Source organism: Chenopodium quinoa, unplaced genomic scaffold (genome assembly GCF_001683475.1).
Source record: "Chenopodium quinoa cultivar QQ74 unplaced genomic scaffold, ASM168347v1, whole genome shotgun sequence".
Classification (NCBI taxonomy): Eukaryota; Viridiplantae; Streptophyta; class Magnoliopsida; order Caryophyllales; family Amaranthaceae; genus Chenopodium; species Chenopodium quinoa.
The window spans coordinates 1728889-1747946 of record NW_018745003.1 but is presented as its reverse complement, the minus strand read 5'-3'; the positions used below and the strand labels follow the sequence as shown (position 1 = coordinate 1747946).

General features: G+C 34.8%; 2 protein-coding genes across 2 annotated transcripts; both read right to left on the bottom strand.

Moving 5' to 3' along the window:
- Positions 1–280: 280 nt before the first annotated feature.
- LOC110707809 (DNA mismatch repair protein MSH7-like) lies at positions 281–11191 on the bottom strand. The gene is made up of 17 exons (XM_021885858.1): positions 10512–11191; positions 9173–9704; positions 8957–9052; positions 8809–8864; positions 7764–7830; positions 6818–6913; positions 6599–6730; positions 6473–6506; positions 6343–6390; positions 5532–5731; positions 5318–5444; positions 4949–5226; positions 3486–3680; positions 2756–3166; positions 2543–2639; positions 1808–1935; positions 281–1073 (listed from the first exon to the last, which is right to left on the bottom strand). The coding sequence occupies exons 1-17, from the start codon at positions 10847–10849 to the stop codon at positions 597–599; spliced, it is 3312 nt and encodes a 1103-aa protein (XP_021741550.1). The 5' UTR covers positions 10850–11191; the 3' UTR covers positions 281–596.
- Positions 11192–12070: 879 nt separating this feature from the next.
- On the bottom strand, positions 12071–17230 carry LOC110707808 (FRIGIDA-like protein 4a). Its single transcript, XM_021885857.1, has 3 exons — positions 16197–17230; positions 13173–13348; positions 12071–13069 (listed from the first exon to the last, which is right to left on the bottom strand). Exons 1-3 carry the CDS (start codon positions 17191–17193, stop codon positions 12422–12424), a joined length of 1821 nt encoding a protein of 606 aa, XP_021741549.1. The 5' UTR covers positions 17194–17230; the 3' UTR covers positions 12071–12421.
- Positions 17231–19058: the final 1828 nt, after the last annotated feature.

Here is a 19058-nt window from a genome sequence, read left to right as displayed (position 1 = left end):
TTAAGCACCATTTGCGTATTTTCTTCAACACATGTAAGTGAAATGGATTCTGTCATCAGAAAAAAAAAAAGTGAAATGGAAAAAAAAAAGCTCTTCAATAACCAAAGTTGTCATTTAGTTATGTTGATGGATCAACAGATTGTTAAGAATCATTTATTGGCGTGCACACCATCAACATTGTAACCAAAAAAAAAAAAAAAAAAACTGCGCAACTTTTACGTGTACTTAACAAATATCTTTTTTTTTTTTTTCTTAAGACAACTTAACAAATATCTAAATGTGTGTAAATGTCAAATAATGTACCTGATACGGGTTTGACAATTAAATGTTGTCTGTGGTTTGTGGTGTAATCGCAAACCACAGGCGAAAAAGCTAAAATACATGCACAAAATAAGAGAAATAGGACAAGTAGCAAGCAACTATACATTAATAGCCTTTACACCAGAGTACATACACTCTTCTAAACCTTACACCAAACTAATTACCACTTCAGCTTACATACATTTCACCTGGCACAGGACCTAAATCAGCTCATAATACCTAATGAGAACATCTCCTGAAACCCCTAATGGCTTATAAATAAACAATGCATTGTTCTATAACGGAGCCGTAGAGTTCTTATATGAGGTCTTTAGCTCATGCCATAAGCAAAACAGGGTATCATATGTATCATCATCAAAATTACTGTCTTCGCAACATGCCAGAGAAAGTATGGTTTTTAGCCATTGTTCATGAATGGTTGAGAACTCTGATCTTTGCTCGCTTGACTTGAAGCTGTTCCCTATCATTTCTTTCATCACCTCACCAGCAGTCGAAGCAGATTCAACTACTTGCTTGGGTATACCAGCCATAAGAGCCACTTGTAAGCCATAGCTTGAAGGACAAGCTCCAGTTGCCAGGCGGTAGACAAACACCAAATCAAAGTCCTCTCCAGTGGAGGATCTTGGTTTCATAGCACAAGACATGTGTTGCAGAGAAACATGAGGATGGGACGCGAATTCCTTTGTTAGCGGGTGGTAATGAGTGGCAAACAGCAAACGACAGTTCACCTTCTCAATTAGATGGCGAAACACCTGCAGAGAAGACCAGAAAGATTGATTTATCAAAGATACGTAACTATACTAAATTCTAGTTCTCAAAATAGACTAATTTCTGCCAACCAATGTAATCAAGCAAAGCAGGACAAGACATTGATCACATATGACTAGCTACTGTTCCCTTCCATGACAGACTATTCAGAACTTCCATTACGTCTACTCACAATTATTGATTTTACCGTAAAAGACTCATTATTCTGTCCAGTTTGATCTCTGAAAATTATAAAAAAAAAAAACTTTGTTGGTGATGTGTGAATCCATCTGCGTGGGTGCCAGTGTGTCTTAAGCTGCAATGCATTTTAATCTCAGACATCCGCTTGTTGAATAACAATTAACAACGTCAGCACAAAATCCTACTTTTTTTGAACAACACGCTAATCCATCTAGTGTTCATTTAAACCATTAGGTTACTCCAAGCCTTGACTTTCAGGAGCACATAGCAACCTATAGTCCACTAATTCTAGAACCCACTTGATGTGGATCCACATGACATTAAGCTTCAGCAGTTTAGCATATGCGAGTAATGCAATTGACAAGGTATATATTACATATACAACAAACTAATTTAGAAGCTTGGCACATCATGTAGACCTTTTTTTTTTTTCTGAAAGCCGGACATGTAGACCATTTAAAGCCAAGGCAGAATATTTCATTTTATGACCACTTGCTAAAAATTGTGGTTGAAATTGAGAGTTTATAGAGTTCCTTACAGCATATGCTATGGCGTATCCATCAAAAGTACTTGTTCCTCGACCTAGCTCATCAAGAAGGACAAGAGAATCTTGTGTTGCATTTTGGAGAACTGATGCTGTTTCCGCACACTCAATGTAAAATGTACCTGCAGATTATTTCAGCACCATTAAGATTCAACAGTAAATTTTACAACTCAGTACCCTGAAACAAGATGATGCATATATGAATAACCGAAAAAGTGATATCACAGGGAGCTCAACCGTTGAGAAGTATAACATGATATGCAGGGAGCCTTGTCAAAATACAAAAGCTTTTTTATAACTCTAAAGCAAAAGAGTTTATGTGATTGGTTATACATTTATATCAGGCAGTATTACACAGAAATGGATAGCAATAGCCAGCTTAAAGATGAGCAATGATTTTCTAGGCAAACCAGATAACTTATCATAAAAAAAACAAATACGACATAACCTATAATATTAACATAAAAGGAAAGTTCATATTATGTCAGTGACAAAGCACAGAAGCCAGTAGTAGACCAAGAGTGCATTGTTTGAGATTTGGATGCACTATCTTCTTAGCAGTCCATTATTGATCAAGACAGGTAGACAGACAATGTAGCCACAAGCAACTGCTTCCTGGGCTGAAGGCTTATGACTTGGACCATTAAATGGCAATCCAATCAACTTATATCTAATTGCATCAGAGACTAAATCAAGAAAATCACTGGGAAAAGCTGTCATGAAACTTACTTTCACCGGTCATAATCCGATCAGTTGCACCAAGCCTTGTGAAAATAATGTCAGCAACTGATAGAGAACAAGTCTCACATGGAACATAGCATCCGAGCTGAATGAAAATTTAAGCAACAAAATTAGAAATATGTGCCATTTAGAGTACTTCATTACAATAGTTGGACAGGCAGTCCTTTATTTAACTAAAAATAATTCGAAGTATATAAGAACCTGTGCCAATATAACAGCTAGACAGGCAGCACGCAAGAGTGTGGATTTGCCCCCCATGTTTGGTCCAGTCAACAGCAAAGTCCGCGGAAGATGGCCATTTGTATCCTTACCCAAAACTATGTCATTTGGCACAGGCAACCCACCACTTTCTCTTAGGGCAAATGGATGCCACAATCCTTTGAACTTCAATGTAGGTCCTTCATTATTTTGGCAAACAGTAGAAGTAGACTGGGGTAATATAGAAGGTCGGCACATAGATCCACTTGAATCAATAGCAATGGTGGCGAAAGATCTTAAGACATCTATGCAACAGAGAGCAAATATTACTTGAGACCATTGACTAGCTTTTTCAACAAACAGCTCAATCAAAATAGAAAGTATCTCCGCATCAGCTTCTGTCACATCATGATCCTGAAATGTTTGATAAACTTTTAGTTAATAAATAAAAGATACATTAACAAAATTGGATTCAGCCTTTCAGGCACAAGAAATACGATGAGAATAAGTATAGCAGTAAAGGTGACTTATTCTACTAAATATATGATGAAAGCATGGTTTTTGGAAAGGAGGCCTCTACTGTATCTTCGGTGGATAACATGACAAAAAGGAAGGGGCATTTCTAAGATTAGGAAAAACAGAAAGCTTTTGAGATCATTCTTGTTTTCGTATCTCAAGCACCTAATGCAAAATTTTCTAAAAACCAAAATGCGCCAATCTGAAAGAAACTGACCTGATACTTGGGAAAGTCACTATCTATAGCCGCTTCAAACTGGCTAAGAAACTCACTAAGCGCATTGTGCTCACTAAGCGGGGGTAGGTCCAGTATTTTCGATAGCAGTGACATGAGATGCTCTTCATTGTATAGCACATTCATTAAGTCCATCCCAATCCGCAAACCTTTAACAATCAATCCAAATACTTTGACCTGCACCATATTAAACATTCAAACATAAAGCTTCTATATATGGTAATTTCTCCGCAAAAAGGCAGCAACACATGATGAATAATACTTCGTAATTGATTAGCCAAGAGGCCCAAAACACAACTTTAAGGAACTTAATGATATACTTTGCCATTTCAGCAATGTGGTAAGACACAAGCTGACCATGTATAGGATAAGATTGAATCCTCCTCTTTTAAGATTTTGTTTGGTGCATAAAAAAAAAATAATAAAAAAAAAATTAAAAAAAAAAAGAAATAATACTAAAATTTTAAAAAAGGAACTTATGGTAGAGAATCTTCTCTTAACTCATCAGAGAGTTCATAAATAAGGTCACTTTTCTCCATTAACACATCTAGCTCCCTAGAATGTCTAGGGTCTTAATTCGTGGTAAATGCATTGGATAGCAAGCTGAGTCAACTGGCTACATATAACAAGCACAAACTTCTATGATTACATACTGATGCAAATACTTAAACTAAAAAATGACCATAGTGAAGCACTCCAGATTCCATAAAACTACAAACATTGGTGAAGTGAGCAATGGAGTCTGTAACAAATTGACAGGATTATGCGTTAACTTTAAAAATGAAAACTTTTAATTTTTCAGAAAAACGTCAACTTGATTTCACAAGCTACGAAATCAATCCTTCCACTAGCAAGCAGAGAAGATAAAATACATGATTACACATAATAAGCCAATTGTAAATATCTAAATTTCTATATAGACTACAAATATCAGGACAGAAGGTTCAGAGCCCTCACATCTTCACAAAAATTCAGCACTTAAAAAGATGAAATGAAATATATTTCAGTCATATGACATGGCTATGTCACTTGAACTAGGGTATAATGTTGACCACAAGTACTCATGTTGGACATGGGCAGTATACAGGTATCTGACACAACTATTCACAATTTCGGCCGAAAATCAAGTGTCAAAGTGCCCATACCCTTGCATGAGTGCCAAAAATCCAACTAGGTACTTGAGGTGAAATAAAGAGCCCAAGTAACATAGACGCCATCTGTTGAATTGAAAACCCTTCTTCAAATCCGTCATGACATTGTTAGTTAATTCTACATGTTATGTAATATTGTACTTATTTTTGCCTGACAAAAGCATCAACTCAGACACATCAACAGAGTTGTTGAATAAATAAGGTTGGTTAACTCAGTTTCACAAAGGGAGAGGTCTCAAAATGCACGAATACAATTGAGACGGTGCAGAAGAAACAAAATAGAAGCGGCCTTACCCTCTGTTTCAATGTTTTCTTTCCTACCAAGGGCAACGTCAGTATAGCTTGTGAATGAACCATAGCTTTAACCTTACCAAGCAACCTTTCCAGGTCTGGAATCTTGCGTAAATATTGTGCTATGATTAACATGATTTCAGAACGCATAATTAAGGCCTCAACAACATTCAGCCGATTATTGATTTCATCAATGTCTTTTAATGGATGACAAATCCAGCTCCTCAGAAGTCGCTTCCCAGAAGGAGTTATACAGTTGTCAAGATATTTGAATAATGTACCTGAAATCAAAAGAATTTAACTCTTAATATACACATTGAAGCAGCATGATAACGTTAATCGTTTTGATACATTCAAGTTCCAGAGGATCACCAACTGAACCACCATCAGCGTTGTTCTGAAAAACCTCAAGATTAATAAGTGTCTGCCCATCCATTCTGAGGCAACCTCTATATACTTGGTATGGCAACACATCTCCATAGCATAAAACGTCATCCAACTATAAAAGAAAGCAACAAGGATTGCAAAAGATGCTGACAAAATTGTACTATAACAAACAAATTAAACAGTAAAGTAGTAAACATACCATCAACCTTGATAAATGATCAATGAGACCGCCCAAAGCACGCAAGGTAAATTCATGATTTGTTACACCATCAAGCAGATGATCCCAGAGGTTGCCAGAATTTTTGAAGTATTTCTTTGTCTGGATCACAGCCTTCACTTCTGCGGCTTCCAAGAAACCATTAACTGGAAGCATGGGTGTGATTTGTACACCCATGGAACCTGAAACCATTAATAAATTTAGGGATACTCCATAAAAAAAAAATATAGGACATCACTGTTAAAGTGGTAAACATATAGCCAAAATATCAGTGTTTGCTACATCTTTGACACCCTGACTCAATATCCTGCCATAAAGAGGAGTAAGACTGCAACAGAGCTGAGCCAGCTCAGTGAGGCCCCTCAGTAATCAACTCTGTAGCATCGTTACTCTAGCCGCAAAATACAAAGGTCAAGGGTAGTTCCTAGTTAGCTTTGATTCAAATTAAATGTTTAGTGGGAAAAGGTATATGTGAGCATTATAGATTCCTGGCCATTATATTGGTGAAACAAAGAAAAAGTTATTTAAAAAAAATAAAAATAAAAAATAATAAAAACCTATTTATGCTTTGACTATACAACCTTTCTTAAATCTCCTTTGTTTTGGTTTGCAGTACGTAATTCTCAGAATACATACATATGACTAGTCACTTATGACATTGACGAACAAACTCTATCTCCAAGAGAGCTAGTACAGAAAATATAGCAATTAATGCTGAAAGGGAAAGTCTGTTATAAAATAAAGAATTATCCGAAAGCAATCTTCTTTAAATATACAAGATCAGTAGTAAAACCTGTAGATGAGTACTTTTTGAGCACTTTCTGAGCTTCTCTTGATAATCCTGTAAAAGAATTCACAGGTGAGGGAGGAAAAAAAAAATCATAAAAGTATACTGACGGAGACAACCACAAAATAATACTTACCTCTACTTTCATAAATAATTTCCTTTGGTGAAACCTAGAATCAAAAAATTAGAGAACCGGAGTAAAATCTCAATTGCACAAGTCACACATCCATAAGAGGATTTATCATGAAATTCAAGATCATACTTGCATCAACAAGGCCATAAGAGCAGCACAGGATGCATCATCACTGACAGAACCAATCCAAATCTTCAATGCAGCACAATCAACAAAAGCAAACCCATATACTGAAGTACCACCATCCACCCCACAAGATCCCTGCAGCATTTCAAAATAAAATGATATATAATCTAAAATCTGGAATAAGAAGAGTGAATTAAATTAGCTGACTTCAAATCGACAAACCTCCTTTATTGCCAGAAGATGGACAGCATCAGGACCGATGGTTTCACCAGCTGCTGTTGATGGTGTGATCACATTGACTAACTTTCTAGGGATAACCTGAAAACCATGAATATAATTAGTTAAGGATATAATTGTCACGACAAGTCGACAAACTCAAACTAAAAGAGACATAAGAGTATTCTGCAATAATAAAGAGAAGTGAGCATTAAAATTTCATGCAAAAGCTCTTGAATGAATTGTCTTAGGTGTTCCAGTTAGTCAACCTTCCTCTACATGGCCATTTTTTAGTGGTATTCATGCTTTATTCCAGTCACCAAACAAGATTCCTGTTTAACATATGATGAATTGATGATTATGACACAGGCGGAAAACAGAACATTAGAGGTGCAAACCTGATCTCTGCACTTGCTATACTAATCACTTCTCTAACAAGACCAGTTTCAAGAACCAAAAGTAGTGTGAGGAGGAATTAATAAGATAGATGGATCCATAAAAATAGCAGTATCCCTTATACTTCCATGATGCTATTGAACTGAACCATGAACACAGTTAATAAAGTTGATCACCCGTATCCGATAAATTGCATTACTACTGTATGACACTGATGAGGTCATAAAAAGTTCAAAGAAATTAATGTTTCCCATCTAGAAAAGCTATCTATGGAAAAGAAAAAAAAAATTATCAAGTATTTGTTTCACACAAAGCCACATATTCCTTGCCAGTTTTCTTGTGACCTGTGTGCTGTTAAACAAAAATAAATTAACTTGACTCATCTTAATAATCTTCATGCACCAAACTGCTTGTTTTTTGGGTAGGCAAGATGAAATTCATCAAGAGAAGTAATTGGAAAATATGAGGTTGGAAAGATAGGAACCAAAGTCCAAACACAGATGATGTCATAAATAACACAACTTTCAAACCTTAAGACAGGCCCGAGAGGACTTACAGCATTTGCACCCCTTGCTTTAACTTGATCAGATGTCTCTAGCTGCTCTATTCGTCCAACTTTATACCTTCAATGACAAATTTTCAAATTTCAAAATAAGTAACACAAACAAGCAATTTACACAAAAGTGAAATTTTTACATATGCCTCCACAAAAGCATGTGATTATGTGAAGGAAAGAAATGGTTTGTTCACATGAGCAATCTCCAAAGTCCAGAACTATGGAAGTTCTACAAAAGAGAAACATTCTACGCATAGAAAGTCTTGAATTGAAAGGTGATAGATAACAAGACTATTGATATAAAAATAACCCCAATGAAGAATTGAACAAGCCGAACAATAGAAAGCAAGAAGCTAATCGGGCTGAATACTTTAGTACTCCCTCCATTCCTTAATGTTAAACCTTATTTGACTGTTAATAGCTTAAATTACGTATTACTAAAAATATTTTTTAAAAAATAATAATTAGATATACGATGAATCTAAAAAGAAATAAGATTCATCAAAATATTTTTTTTTCCTTATAGATTAATGCAAATATGTGGTCAACATTTTTAAACATTGCCTCTCAGAAAGCAAGTGGAGCAAACTTCAAAGGATGGAGAAGAGAGTATCAGATTTTTATAGCAAATTATATTGTTCTTTTGTGGACTAGGAAAAAATAATAATCAAACAAACAATAAACAAAAAGCCTCTCAGCATTTTTCTCAAAGAATTCAATATGAACCAAAATCTAAGATAATGTAGAAGAGGAAGAGATAACTCGAAAAAATAATCACAAATTTAGGGCAATTTTCCACTCAACATAAGAAAAATAGTAGTTATATGTAGACTAACACACATTTCAAACAATAATGCTGACAAACCAGATAAAAGGTAGGCAACAAAATCATACATCAAAAAGTATATATTCACCTTTTTGCAGCTTCACCAATAAAAATGGTCAAGATTCACACAGATATGGGATTAAAACAGAATAAGCAACATTTACGATTTATACACAAACAGGAAGGAAATATAAATGAGTGAAGCTTAGATTTCCCTACCCTCGAGCAACCAACTTCTGCACAGCATCATCAATGCCATTTTCAGAAATACCAACCTGAACAGAGGGGACAAATAAATGTCACAAATTGACTAAAGCCGCTAAACCAAGAATTTGCAACTAACAAATAGTAGAAGAGCCAAATATACCTGTCTACATTTCCCCACACCACTATTGGTCAGTTTCCAATCCAGTTCCTTGTGCCCTATGTCAGCATCTAGCTCATATAGTTCATAGAATTTTCCCTACATGGTGCAGTATATTAGCCAATAATATCAAAAGAGAGAACTTTACCATAATATAAACAAATTTGTGTTATTAGCCTACACACTATCAGAGAAAATCCAGTTAAAACTGGAACATACCACTTTAAAGAAGAGCAGCACATCCATATATTGACATTTCACACTCCAGTACTGTTTCTGTGATGCTGACATTTTCTTTAAGACGTCAGGTGGTATATATAGTGTCCTTTTATCATAAATAGGATCGCTGGGCCTTCTTCCATTTGCATCCCTAATTTTTGAAGGATGGAGCCACTCAAACTTACTAGCTACTTCTATAACCTCCTGAGGACTCTTGTTTACTGGTTTTGAATCTTCAGCGAATTTCACTCTTTTGCTAGAGTTTGTCAGGTTGAAATCACTTTTATTGCCAAAATTACTGCAGTCCTCTTGAATTCGCTTTAGGCGTGGAACAAAGGGCCGGCCCAATGGGGTTTCTGGTTCAAGATTAATGAAGTCACAGTTGCTTTTCACTGAATAGTCCTTGTTAAGCGACCCATTAGAATTATTTTCAGGAACCTTACAAGAGCCAGATTCCTTGGGCACTTTGTTGCATTCATTAAACATATCAAACATTGAGCAAACAACCGAAGATCCACCATTGTCTTGGTTCCTGCAAGGGTCACAACTCAAATGAATATATTGCAAATTTGCAAGTACAGGATAGGCTAATTCAAAATTAAAAATTTAAAAAGTAAATAAATAAATAAACAAAAACTAAGATAATGATATTCTATAGACAAAATTGCCACTAAAGACAGTCTGCACAAGGCAGAAAACTAAAATATTCCACATTTCAAATTGTAACAATACCATACTTGAGCTACTGAAAGCATAGACTATGAGTGGCTAAGTCTTTCTGTCTTTCATTACACAAATTGTTAAATATTAAGGAATACATTCTAGATTTCGATTTTGAAACGTACCATTCTAATCATCCGATTTGCTTTTGGAATTGACATTTCGCAAATAAATTTAAATTTCCATACTTCACTGAAGATTATGATTTAAACACAACACAAGAAGCCAAACAATTTGAATGAGAATGAAGTAATTTAACAGATCATGTCAATTGTCAAAATCCTTCAATGAGCTCAGACTAAATCCCGAAACAATTGAAAAAACATTTCAAAGCAATTAACAAAAGTAGCAGCTATAAAACGCCAATATAATAACAATTGAATCATAAATCAACAAAAAAAATAACTGAACAAAATTACAATTCCAGAATAATTTCAAACAGCAAATCCACAAATTATCCTCTCTCCAGCACTAACACTAGGATTACCTAATTCATCGATTCTCACTACACAGCAATTTTAATCAAATTCATTTTAACAAAACAAATTGAACGAAAAACAACAAAAACATCAAAATAAAAACCCTAGAAATGCGAGGTTTAAGTAGAAAAAGAACGAACCGCTGAGAATTTCTGTCAATTGGATCAACCTTAGAAAATTTGTGCAAAATACTAGAGAAAACGGAAGATTTCTTATTATCAGTAGGAGTTAAATTATCAAACTGAACTTGACGAGGAACTTTCTCGGGAGGAGTGTCAGTTCCTCGGATTTCTTCAAGTCGAGAAATAGATGATTTAGAAGAAGTACTGCTAGGTTTGTTAGGACCGCCATTGAAGCTCGACTGAGAAGGGAGGTTGTAGCGGTTTCCGGCGGCGTTGACCTTGTCGCCGGCGGTGGAGCTGCGGTTTTCCGGCGAGGGTTTCTGGAAGAAGGAGAGGATTGACCTTTGTCGTTGCATTTTGAGGAGAGAGAAAGAGAAGAAAGGTGGGAAAGTGGAAGAATTTTGAGGGTGTGAATTTAAGTAGACACCGTTTAAGTGTTCGCCAGAATTTTGCAGGAAGTTTTTGGCGCCATTTTTATGCCACGCTTAATTTGGAATTTGGACTTGCCCCCCTCCAAGAATTTTTTGGTGGATTTGCCCTAATTTTACTTGGCTTCTTCTTAATTTTTGAATTGGGTGATGAATTAATGATATACTAATAGAATGTGCTTCATAGTTTAGACGATTGCACCCTATAAAATGTATTTCATAATTTAGATAATTGCACCTATAAAATACAATTCGTATTAGTATGTATTTGTCATATGGCCATGAATTTTGTTACTTATTATGTATTTACTCCGTATTTTATTACTTGCTTCACTTTCTTTTTACGACTGTATTTTATTACTTGCTCCATTTTTCTTTTTGAGAACTCTTTCACAATCTATAACTAATACTAAAATAACAATAGCGGACATCATTCCTTTCTCCAAATTATACACATGTTAGCTTCTCCTATAATTTTTTCCCGCCTGATTTTTTTTTTTTTTTTAAAATAAACTAAGTATTGACTGCAAAGTAATTTTATACCATACATTATCTTAAGGAACATATAGAAAATCTTATAGAAAGCAAATATTAACCCTGTATATATGTGATTACTCCGTCTAATTACAAAGTCTACTAAGTTTTGTTGTAGACATGAATTTCTTTTGTTTATTATTTTAATTTTTTGTTGTTTGATTTATGTTAATACAAAGATTTTTACATGTTTTGAGTGATAATATGACTTGAAAATGTACACTTTTTTTATTATACTCTGTATCTGTGCATTGCACGAAAGCTAATCTAATGTTTTACTAATTTCTTGTCTTCTAGTGGACCCCCAACTATCATATTTTAATACCTTTATTTCTTTATTCTATCTCCTCCCAATTATCATATTTTATTCTTCCACTACCCCACTTCCTTCATATTTTAATACTTTCTACTATTCCGTACTTCTCCTAAAACTCCACGCATGGAGAAATCGAACAAGTAGTAAAATACGAAGAGAGTATACAATCAAGAAATTTACTGTAAGGTTTTTTTGTTGAGAAGTTCTTGTTAATTTTGGCCCTCAATCATAATCCTTTAAGATAAAAGAGAAAATCCCCCAAAATGTAAAAAAAAAACTAAGGTGAGGAATAGAGTTGGTGATCCATTATCCAACTATTAACTTGGTCTTCCTCTCCATAACATCTTATCTGAGTGCCTAAGATTGGCATGGGGTCAAAGACCTTCTAGCACAGGCACTGGCACAGGTATGCAGGCAAAAAGAAAAGGATTACGCTTGAAAAAAATAAAAAAAAAAAAACCCTATATTTTAAAGCAAGGATTACCCTTGAAAAAAAAGGCAATCCAAACTTCTTTGTACTTCCTTTCTTAAAATTTATACAACTCCAAAGTAGAGAGAATGTACAGCTTCCCCCTACTGGACTGAAATGTATACTCTACTCTATGCTAGTACTAACTTAGGATCAGCATGTCTACTCCTAGTACCGGATATTATTTTCCGTAAGGAGGCTGATAAGTAGATGTCGGGGTGGCACCATAATCATATGTTCCATACGCACTCTGCAATCCATAAGAACCGACAAACCGTGGCCCAACACTAGGACTAGGAGCACTGCCACCAGCTACTCCATACTGTTGTTGAGCAACCTGGTCAGCAGTTGGAGCAAGAGAAGCATCATACCTCTGACCATAAGTGGATGCAGTGAGTGCTGGATCATAGGCAGTCTGATTCGGTAAACTTGCCCCATAAGTTGATGCAGTGAGGCCTGGATCATAGGCAGTCTGACCAGACAAACTGTAGTGGCCCAGATATCTTGATACTGGGCTAAGAGCCGGTGAGCGTGAGACTGCATCACGCTGACCATACGTTGGGTGCGGACTCGGGAATTTTTGCATTTTTGCAGGACGTGGAGGCGGTGCACCTCTGCTCCGAGGGGGACCCCCACTGCTGTGAGCTCTTTTGTTAGAAGGTTTGGAGCTGTTGGATGCAGAACTTTTTTTCTTATCAGACTTTGCTTTCTCCAGCAAAGAAAGCCGCTTCTTCAAGCTATTAACAGAAAATTCAGCCTCAAGCTTATGGTCTTCAACACATCTGATGATAGACCTGGTGTAATTCATCTCAAAAGTGTTGGCTTCATCCTGAGATGTCAAGCAATATCTGTGGTCAGAACAAGAATTGCAAAAATAATAACATGGAAATCCAACAAAAAGGAAAAAACAAGAATCGTCCAAATTAGCTTACAGTTGCACCAGCGTTATGGTTGCCTTTCTTCAGTATTTCTGTGGTTTTCTTTTTGACATGGCGCAAAGAAGACTTGAGAAGGGACACAGGCTGGTACTTTTCAATTAAGCCAGACTCAGAAACGAAATATACTGCCTCAACTTCCTTTTCATTTTTTACCAACTGATCAATCAAATCTGTGAGAAGAAAATTCACCAGTGAAACAATCATGAAATGGCTTATCATGGGTAGCAGGAATGTAGTATACATTCACCAGTGAAACAATCATGAAATGGTGCTGCAGCAGCGCTAAAACAACTTTAAATGATACATATATGTCAACAAGAGTCCATTTTTACATGGTTTAACTAAATCAGTTTGTAATCCCAAAATCTGAAAATAAAAGTGTTCCAAGGGCATCATTGCAAATATGATCAAGTCACAGACATCAAAGGCATGAGGGGCACATGCTAAATAATATTCAATCTTCATCCATATGCCGTTATGGCTTTATCCCCACTAACCATTCCCCCACCCCAACTCTCTCTCTCCCTAAACAAAAAAAAAGAAGACAGAGAAAGAACAGGTAGAAAGGAAAGCAAGACGAGAGTCAACCCCATTAGAGAAACTGGAAAAAAAAACAAACCAAAAACAAAACCAAAAAAAAAAAAGAAAAAAAAAAACGTAATATGAAACCAATAGGCTTCAGCATTGTTACGTTGAAGAATCTCCAGCTTAATAACGAACAATCTCAATACCTATGGCCAAATAACCAAATTGGTATAAAAGGTAGCACCTCTTAGACACATTGGTATAAAAGTTGCCAATTGTGACAGATGAGTATAAAACTTAGTTTCGTGTGACAAATGAGTATAAAAATTAACTTCGTGAGACATTTAACCCATATTTCTCAATAGAGGGGGCACGTAAGGTATGTTTTAGTTTATTTTCTCCATTGATTCAAACTAGCAATGCTGAATAGTCAAGAGAAGAGATGGGAATATATGCTCAAATACCTTTGTCTAGTCAACAGATCGTCAAACCTTTCCATTCTGATAGAATATATATACTTCTTGGCAGATGGGATCTAGCAGCTATGATAATTAACAGGCAAGCTAACTGTAAGATTTTAATTCCCTTGTTGCAATGGAAGGTCCAATATATCCATCTAGACAGTCTTGCTTATGAAATCATTTATCAGTGTCTGCATTGACAACTTCCTAATCTCCTACTCCGTATCAGGAATACACTTTTGAATTCTTTCTGGCCCAAGAACTCAAATGTGTACACCGTCTATTTATCCATGAAAATAAAAGTGTGTAGGATACAAAGCACCAAGCTGCCAAGCTTGGTGATTTCCTACCATCGCAGCATACACCACAGTCTCACTCCAAACAATAAAGGAACATATTATTTATCCAAACAAGCAATGATTTCTATAAAAATTATGTGTAGGAGAAACAGGGTTGAAATTCTGCAATGGAGGTGATGATGGTTACCAATGTCAGACTTTCAGTATTCAACAACTTTGTATTTATAAAGTCTATCAATTCCCCTCACCAATTATTGACCATAAAGATATATCCCAATACTATAAGAAAAGAAAATCACCTTCAACAGAGCTTCAAATTGTCGATGACTACACGGAATAATCACTTTTGGTTCATGTAGCCGACCCCACTTATGGGATTAAGGCTTTGATTGATATATAATAGAACTTCAAATTACACGAAGTTATTACCAAGGTGCAAACAGTGGCTCAAAACCTCAGATGGTTGATTATAACAAGGGAATATCCAGCAATATTTGGTTACAAGATGTCCGCAGTCATGACCATGATCGTGGTCACAGTACAGTTTGTGGTGTAGCTGAGGTGACATCTCGTGGATGTAAGTCAGTAAGTGTGTAACACAGCGTTTCACGACCATAACAGCATGAAAAGACAAATTGGTAAATATTTCAGTCTGATTATTTTTGGATTATAGCTGACAATCTTGATATTCCATGATAATACTTTGTATACCTTTTAGAATTGAGCTCCTAATGAACTAAACACTCCACAAGTCCAAAAGGTGATGCTTTTCAACATTTTATTTCCACTTCAAGGTAAACCTAAAGGCCCTAAATACATTTGCCTTAGTATTCTCTTAATGATTATTGTGAATAGTGAAAATATAAATACATAAAAAGCAAAATACTTTTGCTCTATCATTCTCTATAAACTTCCATCAGCAATTTCATTAAGTATTTACCAAGTAACAAAAGGGAGGAGCATTCTATAAGTCAAACAAAATTCATGGCATGGCCATGTTTCCCCCTTTTTATCTCCATTAAACGCAAGATACGAGAAGAACGTGTACATTAGACTACAGAGCAAAGATTTGCAATATGCTCATTCTCCCAAAAACAAAGAAATAGACTGGCTCTTGAATGTTTCTAGCAACGCAATTAATCAATTTTGCTCTTTACAACTTACCTAGAAACTTAATAAAAAAGAAGCAGCTTTAACATTTTACAGCTAGATCAGTCTGTAAACCAATTCCATAGCTTCCAGTTCCATACACTTTAAATCTTCAATCCCACTCAAAAACTCCGTTCTAACCAAACAATAATCGGTGTCACAAAGAACAAGACTTTCCTCAACTCAATATATGAAAACACTATTACTAATAACACACCCTATACTCCTCTTACAATTCTTCTTCCCTCAATCCCTTGTACAAATACCAACTGCATAAATCGCCATGAATTTCAGCTCTCGATTAACATAACAGCCAATTCTTGGTACAACAAAACCAATCCGATAACATCTCACAATTTCTCAGACAAGATAGGTGCAAGCAATAAAAAAAACCAAAGTTACTCTCATTTCACAATTCTGCCTAATTGTCAATCAAAAATGTCACTATATCTTGTAAATAATGACAATGTCTCACCATACACACATTCACAATACTATAAAACACAAAGAAACAGCATAATTTAAAACATACATTGATACATATTAAATAAACTCCATTAAACTTCTAAAGTAAGAAGACAAACCTGCAATTTGATCACCAAAAATGGGTAAAGCAAGCTTAGCCATATCTCTCCTAGCAGCAAATTCCACCACCATATTCCTATAAAACTCCTCCTCAAAAATCTCCTTCAATCCAAACCCCACCACAACCTGCAAAAACATTGCCGCCTCGGCCGAACCCATACCGCCTTCCCCATCACCAACCTGCTCCGTTTTCTCTCTCCAACCTCTTACCACCTCCTCCGCCTCCTCCACCGTCTTCCTCGCAAAATCAACCCCAACACTCTTCTTCTTCTTCTTCTTCTTCTTCTTCTTCTTCAACTCCTCCGCCGGAAACAACCCCGTCACAACCACCCCACACGCCCACCGCTTATCCGCCATCCCTCGCATTCCCGCCTCCTTCGCCGCTAAAAACTCCTTCACCGCTTCTAGAACCATCCTCTCAGGGTCCACACACTCCTTCAACGCTTCCCTCATTTCCCACCTCAACGACGCCGTTTCCTTCCTCTTACCCACCACAAACCTCAGCAAATTACTATGGTCCATCCTTCTACACAACGACCTCAGAACCTCCGACAATGGCGCGGATTCATCTAGAGCTTTCTCGACCTCGGCAATGGCGGATTGCTTCTTAGACTCAATTTCTGAGGAGAGAGAAATCAACCGTTCTGGGATTGAAGTTTCGCGTTCATAGAGTTCTTCGAGAGATTTCTGGTGGGTTGAATCGAGATTTTGGAGGTTTGCTTCTAGGGTTAGGGTTTTGGAATCGATTGATTGTTGGAGATTGGTGAAATGGGAAGTTAGGGCTTTGTATAGGTCGGTGCATTTGCAGAGTATAGCTTTTTGAGTTTCGAGATTTTCGAAGATGTTATGGACTTTGTTAGCCGTGGTTGTTGCCGCCATTGATGGTGGAAGGAGGAGAGAGAGAGGAAGAAATTCAGTGGAGAAGAGAAGGTGACAATCTGATAAATTATGCGAGGGAAATATGTTGAAGACGATATTTTGTGGAAATTGGCCCATATTTCCAAGGATTGGGCTATACGACCTATTAAAACTAAACCATAGTCCTGCCCAGTCTAGTTATCTATAGCTCCCTTTATAATTTTGTACTCCGTATCATACTTCATTACTAGATGGAAGCCGTGCGATGCACAGTTTTTTCATCTATTTTTAATTATTTGATTTATTATATTTAATAATTTCAGACAACAAAAGCTTAATATTTTTTTTTAATATAATTTATAATGAATTTATTAAATATAAATAAATTGTAAATATGATATTTTTTCCATTATATAAAATCTTTAATGTGAAATGATAAATTTTTAATAATTTAAATCCTAAATCATTATTCATTGTTTTACCATATCTTTTATTTTGATAGAATCACCAACCTCGTCCACAACCAACCTACTACATCAATGGATAAAAATGTTAGCCAAACTGAAATTGATATAAATTAAATCTTTACATTTATATAAAATAAATCAATATATTTACCAATAAATGAAAAATTGTTGCGACAAAAAATCAAATCTATGCATTGGAATTTTTTCATCATCTCTAAAAATAACCAAAGCCATCCATATATTAAGTATACAACATCTAATCGTATATCATTACATAAACAAATAATTGTTAAGTATCCTAAATAAATACAATGTAACTAATTATAACAAATATAAATTTAAACATTATATTTTAAAAATTACCTGGACATTGGTGACCTAAAACTAACACAAAATTCGCTTGAAGGGGTATTGTATTGATATGAAATTTTATTTGTGTCGTATGATGTGTTAGATCTGCATGTAAAAAAACATTTAGTAAATAAAACATAAACATATAATCATTGAGTATCTCAAATTAATATAATGTAAGTAATAATTAGAAATACTAATTTAAACATAGGATTTTAAAAATTAAGCTAAAAATTACCCGACCATTAATGACCAAAAATTAACACAAAATTCGCTTGATGGGGTTTTTTATTGATACAAAATTTTGTTTGTGTCGTATGATGTATCACAAATTTTAATTTAATTATAATTAACGAAAAATTTGTATTTCTTATCATAAATACTATCAAAATTTATCTTATATGATAGGTTTCAAACTTTATTATAAGCGTTTATCATTTAATATTTTTTAGTATATTTTTTTGGATTTCTTATACTCGTAGTATTGAATTAATAAATTTATCTTTTCCTATATTTTTACTTTATTTTTTTCATTAAAATAATTTAATTCATGGATTATAATCTACGTGGCATTAAAATTTTGGATATATCAAATCTAATTCGTTACTTTTATCTAGGTGGCGATGCACGATTTTTTTTTCATACATAAATCTCAAGAAAAGATATCTTCTTATAGACTCTAAGTTTATTTTAACCTATATATATATATATATATATATATATATATATATAATTATTTGATTTATTTTACTATTTAATAATTTTAGACGAAAAAAACGCATAATAATTTAATTAAAGTGTTATTGCCTATTACAAAAGTATAAATTTTTTTTTTAATGTAATTTATTATGCGACTTTATTTATTGTTGTTTTGTATTTTATTCGTTGTTGTTAGTTATATGACAACTGAATTTAATAATATGAATAAATTGTAAATATCTAAAAAAAATTGTTAATATGATATTTTATCGATTACATATTAGGTTAAAGTCTTTAATGTGAAAAGATAATTTTTTTTTCATTTTTTGAATAATTTAAATCCTAAATCATTATTAGTTGTTTTTTAAAAAATAGAAATAATAAAAAATAATAAAAACATGTATACTATTTATCTTCTATTTCAATAGAATCACCTACTTCGTTCACACCCATATCTCTTCCATCTAATAAAAGTGGATAAATAAA

Coding starts and splice junctions, on each gene's coding strand:
- LOC110707809 (XM_021885858.1), bottom strand. CDS start 10,849: ATGCAACGACAAAGGTCAATCCTCTCCTTCTTCCAGAAACCCTCGCCG. Junction 6,507..6,598: donor TTATGGCCTTGTTGATGCAA/GTATGATCTTGA, acceptor TTTTGATTCTAG/GTTTCACCAAAGGAAATTAT. Junction 5,445..5,531: donor ATCATTTATCAAGGTTGATG/GTATGTTTACTA, acceptor TTTCTTTTATAG/TTGGATGACGTTTTATGCTA.
- LOC110707808 (XM_021885857.1), bottom strand. CDS start 17,193: ATGGGCCAATTTCCACAAAATATCGTCTTCAACATATTTCCCTCGCAT. Junction 13,349..16,196: donor TTTTGGTGATCAAATTGCAG/GTTTGTCTTCTT, acceptor TTCTTCTCACAG/ATTTGATTGATCAGTTGGTA. Junction 13,070..13,172: donor ACCATAACGCTGGTGCAACT/GTAAGCTAATTT, acceptor TTGACATCTCAG/GATGAAGCCAACACTTTTGA.